We start from the raw sequence: 22,884 nt of genomic DNA on the forward strand, positions 1-22,884 counted from the left end.
GTATTGGTGTGCAAAGTTATTTAATATTTCATGGTAAAATAACACCGAATCATGTTAAGATTCTGGTATCTATGTTACCTGATATCACTGTTTTTAAAAAATCTGTATTATTATAGGTAAAAGAATGATAATAGTAACTTTGCCAAATGAAATCTGTACTTAATTTTGCACCACAGGAGTCTAATTCTTACTGTCAAAATGAAAAGCTTTTTCTGAAAATATCTTTAAACTTATACTTGATACATTTTCTAACAGAGAAAAATAGTTCTTTGGAAAGACTAACTCCACAAAAATCTACAGCCTATGCAAATAACATAAAATGCACTTCTGACTCCATCATTTTTGTTTCAATTTGTTTCCTGATCATCACATTATATGGCAATAGGTAGAAACATTTCATAATTTTTGTCCAGGTTGGGCAGGGGTGAGAGGAAAGAGCTGGAAAATCAGGAATATATTAACTCAAATTTCAGCACATAATTATTCAAATAAAATTTTAATGATTTCAGTTCAATACAACTGAAAATGTAGTGTAAGGGCATTTCCTGCTAAATTTCAAATTACAGGTTGTGGGCCATTGCTGAGCAGAAGCATCATATCCTACTGAGCATTCAGCTTATGAACTAAAGTGATTGACGGTATCATGGTGAGAAGTGGGGAAAAACAATGATCAGCTCATAGAATGTGGCTAAAAAAAAACAAAAACAATGTAAATAAAGTAGCTACAGATATTAAAATAAAAATACAATCCCAAATATCCATCTCTTATTAAATTACTAGATAAAAAGTACAAGCACGTTATAGCAAATACAGTCTTCACAGATTTGGGTAACTTTATTTTCATTTTATAGTGATTTTTAAGCCCTATATCCAATGAAACCAATTTTAAAAGCTCTATGAGAAATGAATATTTAGATAGCTATTACACTTTTCTTTAAAAAAAACCAAACACTTAAATTTCTGAATGAGCAAGATTCACTTTTGCAGGCAGAGGCCCTGCTTCTTCATGATCTTCAGCTTGAGATCTAACAACCACAAGAGAAGAAGCTGGATATCTGTTTAGCTTTTGTTCATTCACAAATTCCAAGTCACCATAGATACTCAGTTTCTGCAAAAGAAAATCAATGCACATTAGAATCCGGGTAATTAGAAACCTCACTAAACAAGTCTTCAACTAACAATTTAATCTATGGACATTTTGTAAAAAACAAAATTCTATAAACATCCTCAAGAATAAAGAATGCTTTCACTCAAAGTATTACAGATAGGTGATTCAGCTGCCAGTGATGGCCAAAGAAACTTTTCCACATGTCCCAACTTAAAATATTTAGAAGCATAACAATGGAGTATCAAGAAAAATTGCTCAGGTTTAAATATAGGGTGGTCATACCAAGAGCACTGATTTGGGATGTTTGATTCTTTAAGTGATCAATTCCTTTAAGATCTTAGCTCTCTGACCAGCTTGTCAAATGATTTGGAATACTTTCTCTGCTACTAAATATTTTAACTTAATACATTTGGAAAACATGCTATTTTAAAAGCTGTGAGAACAAATAATTTACATGAAACATTTTAACACTGATAGGTCTTCACAAACATATAAAAGCTCCTTAAATTATTATCATATCCAAGACAACAGTAAAACAAAAGAATGAAAGCACAGAGTCACTGGAAATGTCATAAAACTCATTAAAATAGAATGGTAATGGTTAATATCTTTTGAAAGTAGGTCTACTTCCTAAAGGCAGAAAGCCAAAGTGGAAAATATTTACTAAGAAATGGTTAGATTTTGTTGTTAACTCCTACAGCAATACATCACTATATCATGAGTTAAACACTGAAGTGCTGACCATACTGAGAGGACAAGTGACTGATGATAGAGCAAGAACCACATAGAAGTACTTAGTTGGAAAGGTGCATTTAAAATATGTTGAATTAAGAGCACTTTCAAGATTTTAAGTAACCATCAATACTGATACATACTACTACATGGATGAACCTTGAAAATATGCTAAGTGAAAGAAGCTAGTCACAACATGTAATGGTTGTCTATGGCTGGCAGGTGGTAGCGGTAGTGGTGGTGTGGTTGGGAAGAAATGGGGAGTGGCTACTAATGAGTATGAGATTTCTTTTGGGGGTGATAAAAATATTTGAAAAGTGATTGTAATGGTTGCTTCCTTGTTTCATATGTTTCAGATTTGATTTGCTGACTACTGTTTCAAGGTAACAACTATCCTGCAGCAACAAGAAGATGGCCTAGTACCTTATACTACATTCAGTGGTTGATGGACTAGACCTGGATCTGATATGGGGTGGCCTCCTTAAAACCCAGAATTAATGTGATAATTTTCTCTGGGGCATTGTGAAAGAAAAACTTTCACAACTCTACCTAGCAACATTTAAAGACCTTGAAACAGCAACCAAGAACTGTTTAAATGAGTTCAAACATCAACATGGAAGAAAGTGAAGAGATGGAGGTGGGGCGGGAAGTGGTTGTAAGGGAACTAATTCCTCATTCTTTAATAGGAAGACATTAGATAAAGTCTAAAGTTGATAAAACAAAAAAAAAACAGAAGTTAAAATTAAAAAACGGTAACTACTCAGAAAAAATTTAAAAACTATTGGCTATAGTTTATCTGAGAAGTGAGGAAGAGAAAGATTTAATTTATATTACATGTATTACTTCTAAAACTTAAAAATATATAACTTTAATTAGTAAATATATATTTGGGCTTTAGGCTTGGCTCTGCCACTAACCAGTTATGTAATCTTGGATAAGTTGCTTAAATCTTTTCTAAAACCCAGTTTCTTAACAGAATTTGGATTAAAAAGCTATGGCACTTACATTGTTTTCTGACTGCTTGTCTCTTTTATGAGACTTAAAACTTCTAAATGGCAAGATTCTTGTTTTTTTGTGTGTGTGTTTTTTTAAGACAAAGAAAATAATGTTTATTATAGTTTAAGACATGTTTCACCCTACTTCTTGAGTCTTAGAAACCTTAAACTTTGTTCTATCTTGATCTTATTTTTCATTGTATCTTTAATTTCCTGAACAGGGCCCAGCACATAACAAGTTATCCATAAATGTATGTGGTTTTCTTTAATGTTATTAGGAGTCTTCTAAAGCCCTCTTTAACTGAATACATGAAATCAAATGATCATGCTCGTGCTCAAGAAGGAAAAAGGCAGCACACGCAAAGATAACAATGAGGCAGCGCACACCAACACCTGCTGCTGTAGCAGATTTCTGAGGCTGCCTGATTTCTAGGAAGGAATGTCCGATACTGCTAAACCCTGTTCTTATGTCAAGTTTGACCTGCCTGACAAGGATCAGTATGAATGCCAACTCTTTATTATCTTAAATAGATAACTCAACAAGAGAAAATGTAATCCCATTAAGTTTCAAAAATGACAGCACGAATGTGAAATAGAGGAAAAAAATGTGGATTAAAGAAGATAAAAATCTTTATACATCAAGTCACTCAAAATGACACTGCTTTAAGATCAACCAAAGAAATAAAATTCTTTGCCAGCTCTTTCTGGCCATTATGATCAAATGGCATATGATGAATACTTAACTATGTGCAAAGCAGGCTAAAAATAAATTATCTCAGAGCTTTCCTAAATAAGAAAAATATAGCTGCTCATAAGTTTCTAAGACCACATTCCGGACATTTATTACCACCATTTTAAGCTTTGTTTGTGGTGACTGAAAGGAAGCTTTTTATATTTCTTGTTTAAATGCCAAGATACCAGGTCCATACTTAAGAGACACACAGTCTCAGCAGGCTTATGATTTCCTACAAACACACAGGGTCATATATGTAAATAACATAACACAATCTAAATAGCTGCTCACAGATGAATTATACTTGTGTAATTAAAATGGAATCTCATGTTACTATGGAGAAGGGTCAGAAATAACTTATATTCCAATAATAAAATCAATGAAAAAGCTTTGTGAATAAAGTAAAGTTTAAAAATAGGTGGCTTTTGGCAAAAAAAATCTGAATAACTCTCTGCTAAGTTCTCAGTTATTTTTACAGTAAACAAATAAAACACCAGGGAAGGAGTACTTATACTGCAATATTTTTAAACAAGAAACAAAACCTTAATATGCATTAAAATTATTTATATTAAAAAGAAATCCACTCAAATGGCAACACAACAATAGTTCTAGATAGAATGATTTTTTTTTCTGCTTCTTTATATGTACTTTACAAATTTCTACACTAAGTATACAGTATTTTTATAATAAAAAATATGGTTAAAAACGACATTAATATCTAGCTAAAGTGTGGTTTCGCATACAAAGTAAAGCCCGAGAGGAGTGATTCCAAATGGCTGCTTTCCACACATTTTTATAGAAAATATATCTCCTTAGAAAAGTCTGGGCTCTTTGAGATTATAGCCATAATTTTAATTGTTAAGGATAGGAAGAAGAGATCTAGAGAGCGGCAAGAAAGTAACATCCATAAGTCAGATAGTTTTATATGTAACAGGTGTCAACAGGACTCCACATGGATGCTGATGCCTTAGACTTTATGATCACAGGAGTCTAGGGGGCATATGTGGGAAAAGTGAGTTGTTCCCCAAAGAATGAGAGAATTTCTCACAGAATTAAGCCTATATAATCAAAAAAAATTTTACCACAACACAGGCAACATCTAAAGGGAAAAGAAAGATCAAGAGTCATCTGAAAGTTTCCCAAATCTATAAGATGAAACCAAAACCACAATGAGAGGCATTGATATGTCTAAGCACCACCAGAAGAGATCACTTCCATAAGTCAAGTAAGCAGGTAAGAGAGGAAAAACAATGAAATGTCCATCTAAGAACTATTTGGATAAGAGAGAGTTTGCGCATCCTGGCTCAAAAACATGAACCATGTGCTCCCAGTGATATTCATCTTCCTAGTGTAAGAGGGCACACACAGGAGATCAGCTCCTGATATGAATTACACAAGCAACTCTGGAGTCAGGCTACCTGGGTTCAAATTCTGGTTCCACCAACTTACTGGTATGTGACACTGGGGCAATTATATACTCTCTCTTGCAGTTTTCATATCTGGAAAATTGGGATAATAATATCAGCTATCTCCGAGAATTAGTGAAAGGACTAAATGAGCTAATTTATATAAAACACTTAAAGCAGTGCCTAGTAGAAAGCGTTCAAATTAGTCAGTAGGCCTGGGTACCAGAATCCTTAACATTTTAAACATTTATTATTTGTGCCACTTAAAATCCTTATCAGCAATAGCAAAGATAGTATACAGGAAAAAACACAGGAATTGTGAGTCAAAAGACAAGAGCTAATTCCAGCTTCAATACTTTCATTGCTGTGCAATCCCAGGAAGGTTAACTGGACTTTGTAAGCCTGCTTATCCATCTATAAAACGGATTGTAAAACCTGCTGTAGAATACTGCTGGACATGTAAGATATATGAAAATACTTTGTAAATTTTAAAGAACTATATAAATGTTAGTTATTAGCATTATCTTGTCCCAATTTCTAGCTGCCTGTATCACATATCATCTTAAAAAATAAAATATAATATTATCTTAATTACTGATATTAAAACATATCTTTATAGTCTACTAAGGTAAAACTGCTCAAGCACCATGCTAGGCACATACCAATTATTAGATTCTACTTAACTTCCCTCCTTTCTTCTTTTCATTCTTTTTCCGTTGCACTTTCGAGGCGCAAGAGAACTACAAGTTTATTCTATTTGGAGTTGAGATCAACAGACATTATCCCATATTTAGTTATATAAATAACTTTCTTTCCTTGAAAGCTAAATTCAATCATCAAATTACAGACTTTTCCAAAATAAAAAAAACTACTTTACCTTAAAAGTTATGTTCATTGGGTCAGTTAAATTTTATTTTATTTTTTAAAAATATGTCTTTATTGATTTCGGAGAGGGGAAGAGAGAGAGAGAGAGAACATCAATGATGAGAAAGTCATTGATCGGCTGCCTCCTGCACGCTCCCTCCTGGGGATCGAGCCTGCAACCTGGGCATGTGTCCTGACTGGGAATCCAATCTCCATCTCCTGGATCATAGGTAAATGCTCAACTGCTGAGCTATACCAGCCCAGCTCAGTTAAATTTTAATTACCAAGGGAGTCACAATAGTTTTCCATCTCTTTCAGGGTTAGATACCAGAACAAATTAACTCAAAATCAAACACTCTAGCCTTGCTGCTTCTAAAGCAGCAATTACTCTGTAAGTGGTTCTACAAGTCTTCTTTCTTAAGTATCACCTTAGAAACTGATGTCAACAGGTTCTTTTTGGTCCCAAAGAACCAGGGAGAGGGGGAAACACTTTATTTAAACCAGCCAACATATATGTAACTATGGTAGTTAGCTTTACAGAAAACTGGAACAATGATTCTTGTGCTGCAAACCTGTAATTTTCATGTGTGCCATCCCTCAGGTGTGTGACTGAAACCACCAAATCTTCTCTCATTCTATTGGTAGAGAGGTCTTGATTTTTTCATTTAAAAAATAGGCATTTAAAATGACTAATCATGGCTCAGTCTTCAAATGGCCTGAGTAAATTTAGAATTAAATTTACCTCAGAGGGAACATACTGCTCCACAGCTGTAGCAACAGTTGCACAACAAATCCAGAGCAATACCATCACCGAGAGGACGAGAGTTGTGGTTAAAATCCACCCAGAGTTACTGAAAAAATAAATAAATAAATAAATAAATAAATAAATAATTAGTCATGTTAAAATTTCATAAGAAATAGGAGATTCTTAATAATTGAAGTCAATCACCCTTATGTATTTAAGTTTAATATTATCATTAAAATTTTATGGTTACTACCTTTAAAACTATTTTTAAAAACATACTCATAGAAGGAAATATTATAATAGGTATAATATTAGGGTGGTATTAAGCCCTTCCCTCCAGTTCTCAAGTTTTTGTAACATGACTGTATCACTTTTATAACTTAAATAATCAGGCATACTGGCTTTTTGTTGAATGTATTAAATTAAAACAAATTACTGTCAAGGGTAATTTTAAATTACTAAATGAGATAAGGCAAATAAAAGTGTCCTATAAATTATAGACTGCTATAAAAATGTCATATATACTATTCTGCAAGGTATTACAATGATACTTGCTTTAAGAAAACCCAGTATCCCAGAGTTAAGGTATAGACCAGGTAAATTATAAAATGATCATGTTTTATAAAGGGTTCACATCAGACTTTGAGCAGCCAGCTTCTCTAGAACATTTCAAATACTGAATCTGCCATAACTTACAGCTCCATTTACAAGAGTACATCCATCCATCTATCATGAGGCATTCTGTACCCGTCACAGCATATCTTGGTAAAGACGTAGTTATGTGTTTCTTATGATTAAAATATGTATTTTTAAAATGTGTTTTTATTGATTTCAGAGAGAAGAATTAAGAGGGAGAGAGAGAGAAACATTGATGAGAGAGAAACATTGATCAGCTGCCTCCTGCACGCCCTGTACTGGGGATCGAGCCCAAAAACCCTGAATGTGCCCTTGACTGGGAATTAAACATGACCTCCTGGTTCATGGGACATGCTCAACCAACTGAGCCACACCAGCTGGGCTCATTAAAATATCTTAATGTAGAAAACCAGTTACAAGAATCAGCAACTAAAGCTTTTTCTATAATTGACTTAGTCAAGCTATTTTTAAATATTTAAGAGTCTAATTCTGAAAAACTATGTAATTAGGTAGTTTAATTGGGCTAGGTAGTACAATTTCCACATCTGTGCTCATCTAACACTGCCTAATAAAAGATCTGAAGTTACCACCATAAACCAGTCACTTGATGGTTTGCCAACACTTGAACATGCTAAGGAAAAAACATGCAGTCATTGCTTGTCTCTTAGCAAAAGAGGTAGACTTTGGAAAATGCATTGTATATAAAAGCAGGGAATTCCTGTATGATGCTTTAAGTATTCTAATGTAGAAAGAGAGTAATGAAAAATTACATAATTTACATATTCCAGCCCTAACCTGGTACTAAGGAATTCGCTTCCATGAAGTAAGGATATATTTGGTATCTGGAGTCCAGTCACAACTAGTTAGGCCAGAAAAGTAGGACTCATTTTATAGTCAATCCATTTCTTCAACCTCTACAACAAAAAAATCCTACAAGATTCTCAACTATCTCCGTCATCTCCTGTTCTCATCAACTACCCCAGTTCAGACCTCATAATTTTTTGCCTGGTTTTACCCAAGTCTTCAATGTGATCCTCTACCCTTCACAGAGACCTCTTCCTGATATTAAAATGATTACTTTCCTGCTCCTATCTAGCTCCTGCCTACCTGGTTTGGTCAAATCTCTTAAACAAATGTGCTACAACTAGCAACAATCTCCACTCATCATTTAAGACATTTCTATTTCTGTAAATCCTCCGCCTGAAACCTCTGACAGACTTAGTACTCCTTGTCCTCTATACATGAGAGGTATGTGTGCTTGTATAATATGCAGCAGTCATTATTGTGTTGTTCACTATCTGCATGTCTGTCTCTGCCATACCACACCTGAGAACTCCATAAAGGCAGAGACTGAACATCTTTTCTTAGGTCTCAAGTCCCGAACACAGCGCCTGGCACGTAAGAGGCCCTCCAAAATGAAATGGCAAGTGAAAAAACGAGTGTGACCTCAATTTCCATTCTGGAGGCCAAGGGTAACTTCATAATAACTACATGATATAATAAAAAGAAGCAATGTAGTAAGGGTCAAAAGACCAGATTCCACTGACCAGTTAGGTGATCTTATATGCAAATCATGGAAAAATCATGACTCTTTAAAAAGTATACATTTATGGCAGAATAGAATGAGTAGAAGACTTAGAATTAGCAAACCTAGATTTGAATTTTAACATAGTAGATATATAACATTAGGGGCAACTGATTCACCTTTCTGATTTATCTGCTTATCACAGGATACACTGTTCTAAGAGTCAAATTAGATCACTGAGGGGGGAAAGCATTTAAAAAAGATTTTTTAAAAATTAAAATGTAGGATACTATTATAATAACTCATGTTTGTGCACAGAAACTTAACAGGATTAAATCTCTAGTTATAAAGTTAGTTGCTCCCTAAGTTAAACATTTACAAAAATAGTTTTAAAATGTTAGATTTAAAAAACAACATAAAATATAATCACAAAATGTTAAATAGCAATAAATCAGCAATAAGATACCAGGTAGTGAAGTAGTGAGAATAAATTTTAACTTAAGATTGGGTGATTACTTAGCTTTCATAAAACTATCAAATTGCAACAAAAATCCTAAATACTGGAGAAAGACAAACTGTCCTTTTTTGCACAATGTCAAAAGCAGGTTTAGAAATGAAAGAAAAGGAAAATTTAAAGTTAAATCCTCATTTTCTCACTCAGTCTTTAAAGACTGTGTTCAGTAAAAAGCACTAATTTCTAGTTTCCGATATGACCCTACTGACATTGATAAAAAAAAAACAACCTGTCAAGAAACTATCTTTATTGCAAGACATTACAGGAAGCATGCAGTTTGGACTACTGTAGTGTTACACCTGAGACGGAATACAGTGTGAAGACTGTGAGGGCAAGCACTTGTTTGCTGTTCTACTCAAGTGCATAGCCTGGTATCTGACACAGAGTAAATAGTTACCAATAAGTGTTAAGACCAATTTTCTTTCTTCTTTTCTGTTTTTTTTTGGGGGGTGGGGGCTCATATCATAATGCCTTGGAGGAGTGCAAGCACACATACTTTGATAAAACCCTCTTCACCCTTAGAAGGCTTGACATTCCTTCCTAGGAAGACGTAAGGTACCCATTCCCCCGTGTGCCACTTTTCCCAGCCAGCCTTAAGAATACTTGGCATAGAGTTGATACTCCTTAGTACAGAACGTGAAGCCCTTAATCTATAGCCTTGTCTACTTCCCCAGCCTCATGTGTGGTCATGCAGCTAAAAACAAAAATCTGATCCTCAAAACACTAATATATACTTAATTTAAATGGCTGGAGAAGCACATTTCTTAACATAAATCAAGGAATCCTAACAATAAAATTTTGTACTGTGAAAGGAAACTACCTGCTTGGGTTTTATTAAGCTAGTATGCACATTACCTTTCATTTACTGTTAAATCCTCACCCTAGGATATGTTCACTGATATTAGAGAGAGGAAGTGAGAAGGAGGGAAAGGAAGGGGGGGGAGAGGGAGAGGGAAAGAGAGAGAGAGAGAGAGAGAGAAGAGGGAGAGGGGAGAGGGGAGAGGGGAGAGGGGAGAGGGGAGAGGGGAGAGGGGAGAGGGGAGAGGGGAGAGGGGAGAGGGGAGAGGGGAGAGGGGAGAGGGGAGAGGGGAGAGGGGAGAGGGGAGAGGGGAGAGGGGAGAGGGGAGAGGGGAGAGGGGAGAGGGGAGAGGGGAGAGGGGAGAGGAAGAGGAACATCAATGTGAGAGAAACACTGATCAGCTGCCTCCTGCATGTGCCCCAACCGGACCAAACTTACAACCTAGGCATGTGCTGGAATCAAATCTGAGACCCTTTGGTGCACAGGATGACGTTCCCACCAACTGAGCCATGCTGGCCAGGGCTGTATGCTATCTTTTGAATAAACTAAAATATCCAAAAGTACAGGTTTGATAAGGAAAAGGTAATTTTTTTTTTTACTTTTGAGCAGCTAATAAAATTCTAAAATAAAAAGGAATGTATCTCTCTGATATAAGCTATATTTTATCTCCTATACCCATTAATAAAGAGGAATACGTACAGAGAGAGGCATCTTAAAAAGCCATCACTTTCTCCATCTTCAAGATAGTTCTTGTGTGCTTGTGAACTTATTTGTAGATCTGCTGAAATAACAAGGTACATATTTATGATATCCTGTACTCCAAAAGATAGTCTCAAATGACTACTTCTAGATCTATACACTTTACAGACATCCAGTTGTTTTTATAAGTAAAATGTGATACATATAATAATAATTGCAAGTTCCTGTGGCACATCAAAAACCAAAAGGATATTCTACTACATTAAGGATTTCCTATTTTATTTCACTGACATTAAAGCTTTCAGTTTAATTACATGTGGGCTTGAATAATATAATTTGGTTTATTCTAAAGTAACGTTAGAGATGGCCTTATGTGCTGTCATTATTCACCCAGCAAAATAATTAGAAAGCTAATTATATCAATATCTAAAATAAGGCATGAGCTTACATTTTAAAAGGTAAGCTCAGCTTTAGCTTGATGTTTTATATTCCCATGAGTTAAAATTCACTTCTAGTATGGAAATAAAAATAGAATAGGAACTCATACTTTTAGGGTAGTTTCACTATTTGGTTAGTTTACTGGGATGTATCAGAATATTTCATCAGTTGATACACAACATCCTTCAATACAAACTAAAATTTTAGAATAGTGGTTTTCAAAGTGTGGTCCCAGACCAGCAGCATCAACAGAATCTGAGAACTTGTTAGAAATGCAAATTCTCAGGTCCTGTCCCAGATCCAGTAAACTGGAAACTTTTAAGTGGGACTCAGAAATCTGTTTTAACAAGCTCTCCAGATCCTAATGGACATTAAAGTTTGAGAACCACTGTTTTAGAAATTATTTGTTCATCTTCCATTAGTGTAAAAACAATTGCACAACCAACTCTACCACAACCAGATTTGACTGCTAATGTTTTTATCCCCAAACTGCTTAAAATAAAACTTACAGGACATTTTGCTTAGAGATGAGTCTTTCAAATTTGTAGGCTCCTGCTCCAACTGTGGTGCATACTGGATTTCTGGCTTAGACTAAAATTATAATGAAAGCAATTAAGTCATTTGTACTCCCTTAAGCCTTTCTCAGTATCAAGTTCTGTAACACATCATCTCTATAAACATTCAAATTGAGAAAGAGTAACAGAAGTATGGCATAAAAAATAAAACATTAACCACAATGTATTTTAATTGCACTTCCTAAACATCAGATCCAGTGCCTTGCAAACAGACAGATTTCTGTCATCATCAAGTATTTAGTTTAACTTCCTGAAAACATTTAAAAAAAGAAAAAGAAAAAAGGACAAATTATAGCATACTGCATTAAATATCAGACCCTGCAAAAATGAGTTCTAACTCTAGTTGATCGGGAATAATTTAGCAGACTGCCAACATTTTTGACTCAACGCTTATTATCTCTAATTTTTTCTCAATTGAAATATTCCATTCTTCCCTAAGTGTGAGTAATTCATAAATTACAGCTGAACACTCCATCCATACTTTACATATAGCACTGACTCTCTGGAGTGTGGGCTTCTCCATCCTAGTTATACTCAAATTGACACAAAGAGGGAAACAGGGCTAATCTCCCATCTAATCAGGAATGAATGAGGGCTCCACTCTAAGAGTCAACTTATGCTTTAACGTAAGTAGCTTTAGGACACAGAACTTATTCATGAATTTAAAAGAGAAAATTCCTTATGTTTTACTTTCATAAGTAAAGGCTCAGGATAGTGCTAAAAACCACATAACTAGCCCTATAGTAAGCCACTCAGCAATAATAATTAAAGGTTTATTTTAATTACCACCTGAGAGAAAGACAGTATCACAACAGGGCTGGTAAATTTAAGGAATTTGCCCTGGCAGGTGGCTCAGTTGGTTGAAGCATCATCCTGTACACCAAAAGGTTGCAGGTTTCAACCCTGGTTGAGGCACATACAGGAGGCCACTGATCAATGTTTCTCTCTCTCAAAAAAAAAGAAAATCACGCCCGGCGGGGCGGGGCTCAGCGGTTGAGCGTCGACCTAGGATCCAGGAGATCGGGGTTCGACTGCTGGTCAGGGCACATGCCCGGGTTGTGCGCTAGGCAGCCGATTAATGACCTCTCATCATTGATGTTTCTCTCTCTCTCTCTCCCCCTCCTTTCCTCTCTGAAATTAATAAAGATATGTTTTAAAAAAAAAAATCAATAAAATCATATCCTCAGGTGAGGACTAAAAAATAAAAATAAAATCATAGCCTTGGGTGCAGATTAAAAAAATTTAAATTTAAGGAATTTAGCTATGGAATTAAAAGGAAGATAGTATAGTAGGGGTATATGAGCCTTGGAGCAAAAGTGATCTGAGTCTGAAGCCTATTTTTGTTACTCACTGGCAGGGTGACCTTAAACAAGTTAGAGTCTCAGTTCCCTCATCAATAAAATACGGAAAATACAACCTCATGAAGTTTTCTGAAGATTTGAGATAAAATACGTAAATCCCTAGTACATAAGAACTTAAAAAAACAGCTACTATTATTATCACATTGCAATGAAGTAGGAGAAAAGTTACTTCTCTAGGAGGCAATATGCTTCCTCAACAAGCTCTCTTATAAGAATTATAAGAGGCCCGGCCGGGCATGGCTCAGCGGTTGAGCGTCGACCTAGGATCCAGGCGATCGGGGTTTGATTCCTGGTCAGGGCACATGCCCAGGTTGTGGGCTCGATCAATGACTCTCTCATCATTGATGTTTCTATCTCTCTCTCTCCCTCTCCTTTCCTCCCTCTGAAATCAATAAAGATATATTAAAAAAAAAAAAAAATTATAAGAAAAAGCACTAAAAACTAAAAATTACATCATATTGCTTTTCTCTAATGTCCATATGTAATATAAATATATGCCACTATTTATATTCAAAGTATTTTACTTATTCTTATTTCCCATATCTAGAGGTTTCATTTAGTCAATTTAACCACTATAAAATTTAGAAGATTCAGAGTTCTTGTTAGATAAGGACTGATAGGCTTCCAACGGGCAGACGGAAGAGTAAGTCACATTGTGTCGTCATGCCCAATGTTTTTGTTAGGCTAAATAAGTATTATTTGATGATAATATTTGTAAGTGACTGGCTCTATGCCAACACGTTCATTCAAGACATACACATTTACTGTTGCTGGTATTTAGATGAATATATGAAGCACAGCTGTCACCTGGAATATAACTAATTTTCCATCATCAGCTTGCAGATAGAAAGTCCATGAAGAGGTTATGAAGCTCTGTGCAGAGTCCATCACATCACTCCAGAATGACCTTACCAGAGTTAGAGGGAAGAGTAGATGCATTTTTGGCATCAGGGACATGAGCTTTAAAAAAAAATTAAGTCATGACAAATATATTATTATTTATATATGTATATTCAAGAGAGCAACATAATCAAGATTCTGCAAATTCTTATTAGGACAGGGTATAAAGAATTAAGTGAATCTAATATAATAATTAGTATTCAAGTAAACTGTTAGTCATCTATGAAAACTGACTACGGTAAAGCTGAAAATCCCTTTAATTTCCACCAAACACATTTGTAAGCTACCTGTCACATATATCAGAATAAAAGGCTTTTGAATCAGACCCAAAAATATGGAGAATCTTAAGACTTGATTAAATAAGACCTAGCAAGGCCTCAATAGGTAAAAGGGAAAGGGATAAATCACACCATTCTCATCTTTAATGCTTTCAAGTAAAATAAATCATACCACAATGAACATCAATGGTAAAGAGGAAGGAAAAAAAAATCAATCAAAAGAATGTATGCATAAAATGTGAGACGTCTGATAACAGGGCAGGGTGAGAGAAGTATTTATGGGCTGAATATATATATAGTAAGCTACTGATAAGATTTAATACTAACTGACATCTACCTTCCAATTCTGACTCATTAATGTACAAAATATGCAGTATCATTTTTAAATGAAAGATTAGAAACCTGCATGTCCACAAATAAGGGAATGCTTAAATAAATGATACATCCATACAATGCAATATTATGTAGTGAAAAAAGAGTAGACATTCATTATGTATACTTTAATTAAAAAAATAAAAGAATGCGTGTATCCTTGTATAAACATTAAACATATCTGTATTAGTAACTCTGGCTACTTTAATGGAGGAAATAGATACAGGGGTAGGAGATTTTTCACTATTTACTCTTTTTACTTTTTCAGTTTTGTATCATGTGGCTGTATTTTCTATGCAAAAGTTAATCAAATTAAGAAAATTTTCCCACTATATATGGAGTTCAGAGTATGAGGGGTGGGAAATTACAACCGATGACATAGGAGAGGTAATCAGGAGCCAGGTTGTGATAAGTGGTTTGGATTTAAACCTGTATGTAATGAGGAGCAACTGAAATACATAAGACAGGAGTATGACATGAGATTTCCACTTGGAAAATAAATATCTGGACACAGACTAAAAGATAAACTAGAGGAGGTTAAAGTGGGAAAATAGTTTGGAAGTTAATTTAGTAATGCAGATGAGAAATGATGATGGTCTGAGTAAAGGTAACTGCAGCTGGGATGAGAAAAAAAGGACAGAGAACTATCAATTTCCCTGAGCCTCAGTTTTCTCATATGTAAAAGGAGGATAATATCTTCACTAGACCATGAGAGAAAAAAATGAGATTATGTATGTGAACATATTTTTAACAGTAAAGCATTATACATAAATATAATTGATTTTTCTATGTGCAAACATATAATCTGTTTGCTGGAAACTAATTTAAAATATAACACGAAAATAGGATCAAGTGGGTGATAAATACTTCAATACAAGTGAGTACAATCTAAGCAGGCAATTTTGAAAGGTGGTTTTGATCTCGTACTTGTTCTTGTCGCAATTCAGCAAATGGCAGCTGACTCTGGCAACCAAGATGGCAAGCATACTGCTCATCAGATTGGGAATATGCTTCTGTACATGCTGTAAGAGAAAAGCAGTCAGATTATAAGAGAGAAAAAGAGAGAAAGAAAAGGGGGAAAGATAGAAAAGGGATTTGGCATTTTATGAAGAAATTTATTATACTAAAAAAAATTTCATCAATATGAATTTCCAAGTTTGGCAATAGTAGCAAATGTATTACTTTAATAAAACCCCTATCTTTTATCTCCCACACATCAAATGTTTCAGGTATAAATCTATTAATTACATGCTCAGGCTCTGGCTATATGATGACAATCATAAGAGGGGAGCCTCATAGCTAAGGTTTGTACAGTGGAAAAAACATTGAACAGACAACTTCATTCAACATGAAACCTCAAGTTTTGGCTCCATCATTTGTTGGCTGTATATGTGACCTGGGCTGACTGTTTAACGTCTCTGACTATTGAATTCCATATGTCTAAAATGGAAATACAACCACCTATTTCATGAGGTTGAACAAAATAATGCATTTTAGTGATTTACACAAATATATGATAATACTGTTCAGAACTGGATCACTTAGTTGAGAAGCAAGAGTATTCACATGACAAGGAAACATAGAACAAAGCAATTAGTCTAGCACTCTAAATTCTAAGAAAATGGAACTTAGAAAATGTTCTGCAGCAGGATTCTCAAGTTGAAATGGGTCTCTACCAGATATAATCTCTTCTTTTAGTTCACCAGAGACATTTCTTTCTTGTGATAGAACACTTCACCACTATAACAATCTTATCTTTTTTCTAACCCAGCCATGTATTTGTAATATACTTCTCAAAGATGCTAGATAATAAACTGAACAGCATTACGCACATCTATAACAACAGCCAGTTAGGAGACTGAGCCATAAAAAAATAAGGTTATGATATCACAGAGGCTGAATGTTAGTCATGGCATAGTGACAGGAAGTAAGGCACCACCTGCTACACTGAATAAACAGTGTAATGTAATGAATAGAGAAAATTCCATTATAGTTCTTTAAAAAGTTAAATGTTAATTTTATCCTGATTACAGGTTTCTTTTATTAAACACATCTCTTTCAGCAAAAGATAAGAATAGTGGTTTAAACGATGACAAAGACTCTGGTTACTTCTTTTATTGGCATGACCCACATAAGAATACACTATTAAATACTGAGTCAAAGGCCTGATTCAGTAAAAGAAAAACTTGGAGCTAAGCCAACTAGCCAGTGACTGAAAGGCTTAGGAAAATTATACTATCTCTTGAAAAGGTAGTGATGAATGATGAGAAGGCTAATTACTACTGTATTTGTCTAAACCAAACACTTGCTTAAACAAAGGTGTCCTATCCACAGTACAAAATAAACACTGTCTCAACAATTAGATTAAATTTAAAGACCATAAAATTTCTAGCAGCAGCTACTAAAACTCTAACTTCATAATAATTAAAATATGCTGGATGACTAAACATTATGCTTGTCATTTTCTGAGGAAAATACATTAAAAGTATAACACAACCCAGAGAAAATAACAATATTATATACTGCTGATGTCATTAACATAGCATCTTACCAGATTCGCATTCCAACTTGGTCCGATTTAAATCAATTCCGTCATCCACAAACTGACAAATTGAAAACAGCCTGCAACCTCTCTGACATGCGTACAACTCCTCTTCCTAGGGAATTCAAGAACAGGGAGGATTACCAAAAATAGTATATTTCCCTCAGGGAGAACAAGGTCAAAAGAAAGCAAAGTTAGTAGGATTTATTATAAACTGTCCAATAAAAAATTTTATAACTGAAAGAAAAATTATAGGAGTCAGGTAATACCCAACACCTTTGCCATATGAAGAGGTTTAGTTTCTTGTTTATAAAGTGATTATCAAAGAAAGAAGACTAGTGAGTAAAATCACTTTTTCCATATTTCGTGGGGGGAAAATTGAAAATAAAAATAACAATGACATAATCAGAACTTTAGCAAAAATAGAAATGCGTAAGCAAGTACCTTAGGACCAATAGCATACTTCTGCCACATGAATATACAAATCATCGAGCTTATCAGGAAAAGTATCATGATTAGCTTCATATGGTAAATAGTGCTATAAAGGCCCCCAGAAAGTGAGGTGTACATCTATAAAAATACTTACATTAAAGGATTTTTAAAACTTGGTTTATTTACTAAAAACACAAACAAGAGCAACAGTGTGCCATATGGGAAAGTCCAATGGAATTAGCCAGACCTGGATTGAAACCTTTTAGGTCAGTGACTCAGCACAAGTTACTTTACCTAAATCTCAGTTTTTCTCATCATAAAAGGAGATAATAGCTATAAATTATCTACAATCCCCTCAAAAATGCTGGAGATAGCTATTCCTAGCACAGTGCCCGAACATAGCAGGTGCTCAATAAATGGTAATAGTGTTAAGCATAGAGTTAATAATAGAGTTTTGAGATACAAAACAACAGTCATAGGCATCATTGCATATGTGTGTGAGCCCGATAGGATATATTCTTCATTACTGCAAAATGTGACCTACATAGTAAGACTAATGACAATGTCTTCAACAGGCTTTCCTTCAATGAAATTCATATAGTATTTGAAACAAACCAGTATATGTAGGGGAGCCCCCTCTACTTACTATGTGATCCACTGTATACAAACTGGCAGGCACCTAGTATGGAAGGAAACAGCATGTGCATGTACCAGTTAGCAACCAATGGAATACAAAGGTATGCATTTCTTTACAGCAGAGGATTAGTAAAATTTATGTAGCAGCAGCAATCCATTAGGAAGAGATGGCTGCAGTTTAATATTAAGCAAGCTTTATTATACAGCTTTGAAGGCAGCATATTTTTGGAACCTCAGTCCTAGTTGCATTTATTGTTAAGGTGAAATTAAAAGAATTTTAGCAATTAAAATAAATTTCATACCTGAGTAGCTTTTGCAGACTTTGTACAACAATGAAAGAATTCTCATGTCTTTGGAGCACCACATATTTCCTTATATTGCACAGAGGAAGCATGAGCTCATTAGTATGAGCTTTACTGAATGCCATTTCATTTTCAGGTATGTTTTCTTCTGTTAAACCAACCCAATAAGCCCTCCAGAACCATTTTTTTAAAAATCCTCACTGGAGGACATACCATGCATAGAGAGAGGAAGGGGGAGAAAGAGAGAGAAAGGGAAGGAGGGAGAGAGAAAAACATTGATGTGAGAGTGAAACATCGATCGACTGCCTTCCATAAGTGCCCCAATGGGGGACTGAACCCACAACCCAAGTATGTGCCCTTACCAGTAATCAAACCAGCAACCTTTTGGTGCACTCAACCAACTGAGGCACTCCCACCGGGTCCCAGTACCATTTTCAAAATATGTATGGCATGGTGAAAAGAGTCTAGATTTGAACCTCAGTGTCACCACTTATTTTGTACAACCTTGGGCAAGTAACTTAATCTCTCTCGGCTTCAGTTTCCTTAGTTGTAAAACAGAGACAATAACATGTCAATTTTGAATATGAGGATTATATATTTTTTATTCACAATATTGAATATAATTGATTATAATCAATTATAATATTAATATTGTTCTATACTATCTAATAAATAGATATAACATTAATAACATACTTAATGAGCACTCACAATGTGCCAGGCACCATACTAACACTTAACATCTGATACAACACTTGGCATAGAGTAGGCACTCAGTGGGTAGTTATGAAGAATCACATCCTTATTCCAAGTGTATGTTTCATATTCTAGGTAATATTATTACTCCAAGTAAATCATTCATGCTCCAGATATCACAAATGACTGGAAAGCTTTTATAAAAGATATCTCCTCTGATTTAGAGCACAAGGAAATGGGGCTCCCCACCAAACACAATTACCAGCTAAATATAAGTAATTATAATGAACCTCGCTAATACTATTTATAGATTTTATATGCATTTTCCTATCCTAAGCTAAGTTGCTAACTATTCTCTCATTATTCAGCACTACTAGTACTGTATGTACCAAACTGGTTTCATGACATATAATAGAACTATTGACATATGTTAGGAACTGTGCTGAGAATGCCACATATATTATTACCTTTAATCCTCACACTAGCTCTGCAGGGTATGAAGGTTTTTTTCTACAGCTGACAAAACAAAGTCAGGAGAAGTTAAGTGATCAGCAAGGACACACAGATAGTAAAAGTGGAGCTGTGGATGGAACCCGGGTTTGTATGGTTCCGGAGCTCACACTTTGTAAGATATATGACCAGGATCTAGTCATATATCAAGTCATAGTCAAGTTTATGTTATTAACATAAACTTATGTCTCTTGTATTTAGACCCAGGCAAATTATGCAATTGCACTTTTAAGGAAAGTTAAAGGGTAAAATATAATAAGTTAAAAACAATTACTTACAAACACTTAAGGTATTCTACTTCCTTACAAGAAATAATTCTTTTTTTTTTTTTTAATATATCTTTATTGATTTCAGAGAGAGGAAAGGAGAGGGAGAGAGAGATAGAAACATCAATGATGAGAGAGTCATTGATCGGCTCAGCCTACAACCCGGGCATGTGCCCTGGTCGGGAATCAAACCCTGATCACCTGGATCCTAGGTCGATGCTCAACCGCTGAACCACGCCCGGCTGGGCACAAGAAATAATTCTGAAAGTCATTAAAATAAGATTTCTATCTGCCAGTTACAAATACCAGACCAAGAGAGGCTATGTGAGCTTTATACTCATCTAAATTCATTTCTTATAACACCCTGCTTTTTCCTGTACTGCAAAGTACAATAATTGGGAGGAAGGCCAACAGAAATCAGTGAAATAAGTAAATCAATTATTTTTAAAACAACTTTATTAATAGAAGGCAGAACAATGTAGCCAATTTTAGGACTGAATTCCAACTGCTCCACTAGTTCCTGGCCATGTGACCTTGGACAAGTCACTTAACCTTTCAGAGCTTCAATTTCCTGAATTGTAAAACCCAACTTTGCAGGGTGGTTGTGAGAATAAGGGATAATGGGTATAAATCTCTCATCATACTAGCTAACAGAGGATAAACAGTTAAAGTCCAGGATTTACAGGGAGCCAGATGATTTAGAGTTCCTGGTGAGAACAACTTTAAAGAATAAGTGAAAATAGCTTAGACATCATACAGATGTTTAGGAAGTAGTGGATATTATAAAAGTACCTAAAAGTTCCAGAAATGTTTATCTTTTTGAATTATTTAATTATTCTCCCAGGATTCTGGTTCCCACTACAAATTTGCTAGGAAAATCTCAAAAATAAAATCCAAAACCAAACAAAGATACAAAATAAGTCTCCACGTCAAACCATGTCAAATAAATATTAATGAGTTTCCCCATACAATCCTCTTAAGATGAGAAGTTTATAAAAAGAGAAGAAAATAATGTCTTTAGGGGCAGTATACATTGATTAAGTCTGGAAGTCAGAATTTCTCATTTCTCTCTCTTGCTATATTAGTCACTGACTGAAAATTTTAGGATAACACCCTCTCCCACATTTTCTCTTGAAAACTGATAATCCTCATGCAATGTAAAATGTAAACAGACATATGGAAAGTGATAGTATTTAGTACTTTTCATTTCAAAGACCTGAAAACACTTGCAATAAGGAACATCCTAACTTCACTGGATCTGTCCTCGTGGTCACTTTGTAATTTGAGAGAGCAAAACGGGCTAGCCACACGGTTAAACAAACAGCAGAGATATGAAGGAAACACAAGGCGAAAAAGACCAGCAACGTCAGCAGAAGCTCTTGTAAATAAAGGCAGTGGGGTGAGGAAGGCATATGCCCAAATTACATATGGGAAAGGGTGGGAGAGTCACCACGCAATCTAGAATGTTGAGTAAACAGAGTTCTCAAGAAGCTGAAAAAAACCCTTCAGAAGCAGAATGGAATGAAAGGAAAGGCAGCACCTGCGCGGGGGCACGGAGCGCAGGTAGGGTCACTCCCCTCCGTAAGCTGTGAACCGCCCTCCCCTGAGGGGCGGTATCATTTCTGTACTCGCTCCACGGATCCTGTCTTCTGCACTGAATGGTAAATTCTTTCAATGCAGATACATCAACAGCTTCTTTTCTAAGCCATCCCAGTCCCTAGTGGCGGTGCCTTATACACAGTAATTCAACACAGGCGGAAAGCCCTTCCTGTGAGTCTCACAACTCCGGCTGACTTAATACATTTCATACCATAGTGGGATTGTCTACTCCAGGCAGACTGTGAGCTCCAGGCCCAGAGAGGTGCCCAGTAAACGCGGTTTATGAAGTAACCCTTTCTGGGCTTGCGTATCTGCTCCTGTCCCCCGCTCCCGCCGTTCCTTACGCTCCCTGAAGCTGAGGACCCGCATTAATAATCAGCATCCTCTTCCAGCTTAGAGCGCACCGCAAGCTCCCAGGGGAAGGGGGTCGTAGCGTTCTCATCTTTGATTCCCCCAGCCCATCACAGGGCAGGTGCAGCACAAACTTCCGACAATTACAGCGGGAGCGGGTAGGATTAGGGAGGAAAATAGGAGCGACCCTGGTGGGAGGCAGCGGTTGAATGGAGGATTCAACGGCCAGGTTCCCACAGCCGACAGAGGGGCGGGGAGGCGGAAAGACGAGCGACGAGGGAAGGGTTGTAGCCCGGTTGGACGGGCCCTACCTTGGGGTAGGTGTGCAAGGGGTAGGTCAATTGACAGGCCCGGTGGCAAGACGCAGTATCACCCAAGACCGAGTCAAACGCTTCAGCCGAAGCGGTCCCGGAGCCTCCGGCCAGGGCCACGGTTAGCAGCAGCAGCGGCGGGAGCCCCAGCTGGGCCCTGACCCAGAGGCTCCCTTTCGGCACCGCCATTTTGTTTCCTTCTGTCACAGCAGCTCCGCTTGTTGCTGTTTTCTTTTCAGGATTTCCTCCTCCTTCCGGGGCCAGCCCGGTCCCCGCCCCACGGGCCGCAGCTGCAGCTTCCGCCTCTGCTGCCCCCACCCCCCTCAGTTCCGCCCAGGCCTGAGCGAAACTGCCGCCTCCGCCCCAGCTGTGGGTCTACGAACTTCTAGATTGGAGAGAAGAAGCGGAGCCAACCCTCGCGAGTACTACAGCGACCGGCACCCCCCCTGACTTTGTCCTTCCCGTTGAGAGGCACGCTGGGACACGTAGTTCTCCGGAGGCTGGAGGCGCACCGGCCTGTCGGGAAAGCTGTTCTCCGAGAACTACCTCCCCCCTGGGC

At 36.4% G+C, this 22,884-nt stretch overlaps 1 protein-coding gene across 4 annotated transcripts; it reads right to left on the reverse strand.

Annotated features, from left to right (window-relative positions):
• Window positions 1-479: 479 nt before the first annotated feature.
• On the reverse strand, window positions 480-22,869 carry TMEM59 (transmembrane protein 59). 4 transcript variants are annotated; one of them, XM_081144450.1, is made up of 9 exons: window positions 22,326-22,769; window positions 18,301-18,333; window positions 17,232-17,337; window positions 15,608-15,702; window positions 13,938-14,090; window positions 11,704-11,785; window positions 10,757-10,835; window positions 6,581-6,689; window positions 480-1,108 (listed from the first exon to the last, which is right to left on the reverse strand). In XM_081144450.1, the coding sequence occupies exons 1-9, from the start codon at window positions 22,512-22,514 to the stop codon at window positions 953-955; spliced, it is 1,002 nt and encodes a 333-aa protein (XP_081000576.1). In that variant the 5' UTR covers window positions 22,515-22,769; the 3' UTR covers window positions 480-952. The 4 variants fall into 4 exon arrangements, with proteins under 4 accessions (XP_081000576.1, XP_081000575.1, XP_081000574.1 ...); XM_081144449.1 differs by having other exon boundaries at window positions 10,757-10,838; XM_081144448.1 differs by lacking the exon at window positions 18,301-18,333 and having other exon boundaries at window positions 22,326-22,869.
• Between the last annotated feature and the right edge of the window lie 15 nt (window positions 22,870-22,884).

This window comes from Miniopterus schreibersii, assembly GCF_964146895.1.
Source record: "Miniopterus schreibersii genome assembly, chromosome: 8".
Taxonomy (NCBI): Eukaryota; Metazoa; Chordata; class Mammalia; order Chiroptera; family Miniopteridae; genus Miniopterus; species Miniopterus schreibersii.

Bases quoted from the DNA above. Each gene is read 5' to 3' on its own strand.
- TMEM59 (XM_081144449.1), bottom strand. From the start codon at position 22,514: ATGGCGGTGCCGAAAGGGAGCCTCTGGGTCAGGGCCCAGCTGGGGCTC. The intron at 18,334-22,325 runs GTAGGGCCCGTC...CTTCCATACTAG, and splicing joins CCTTGCACACCTACCCCAAG to GTGCCTGCCAGTTTGTATAC. The intron at 11,786-13,937 runs GTGACAGCTGTG...TTATAATTTTAG, and splicing joins GAAAATTAGTTATATTCCAG to TCTAAGCCAGAAATCCAGTA.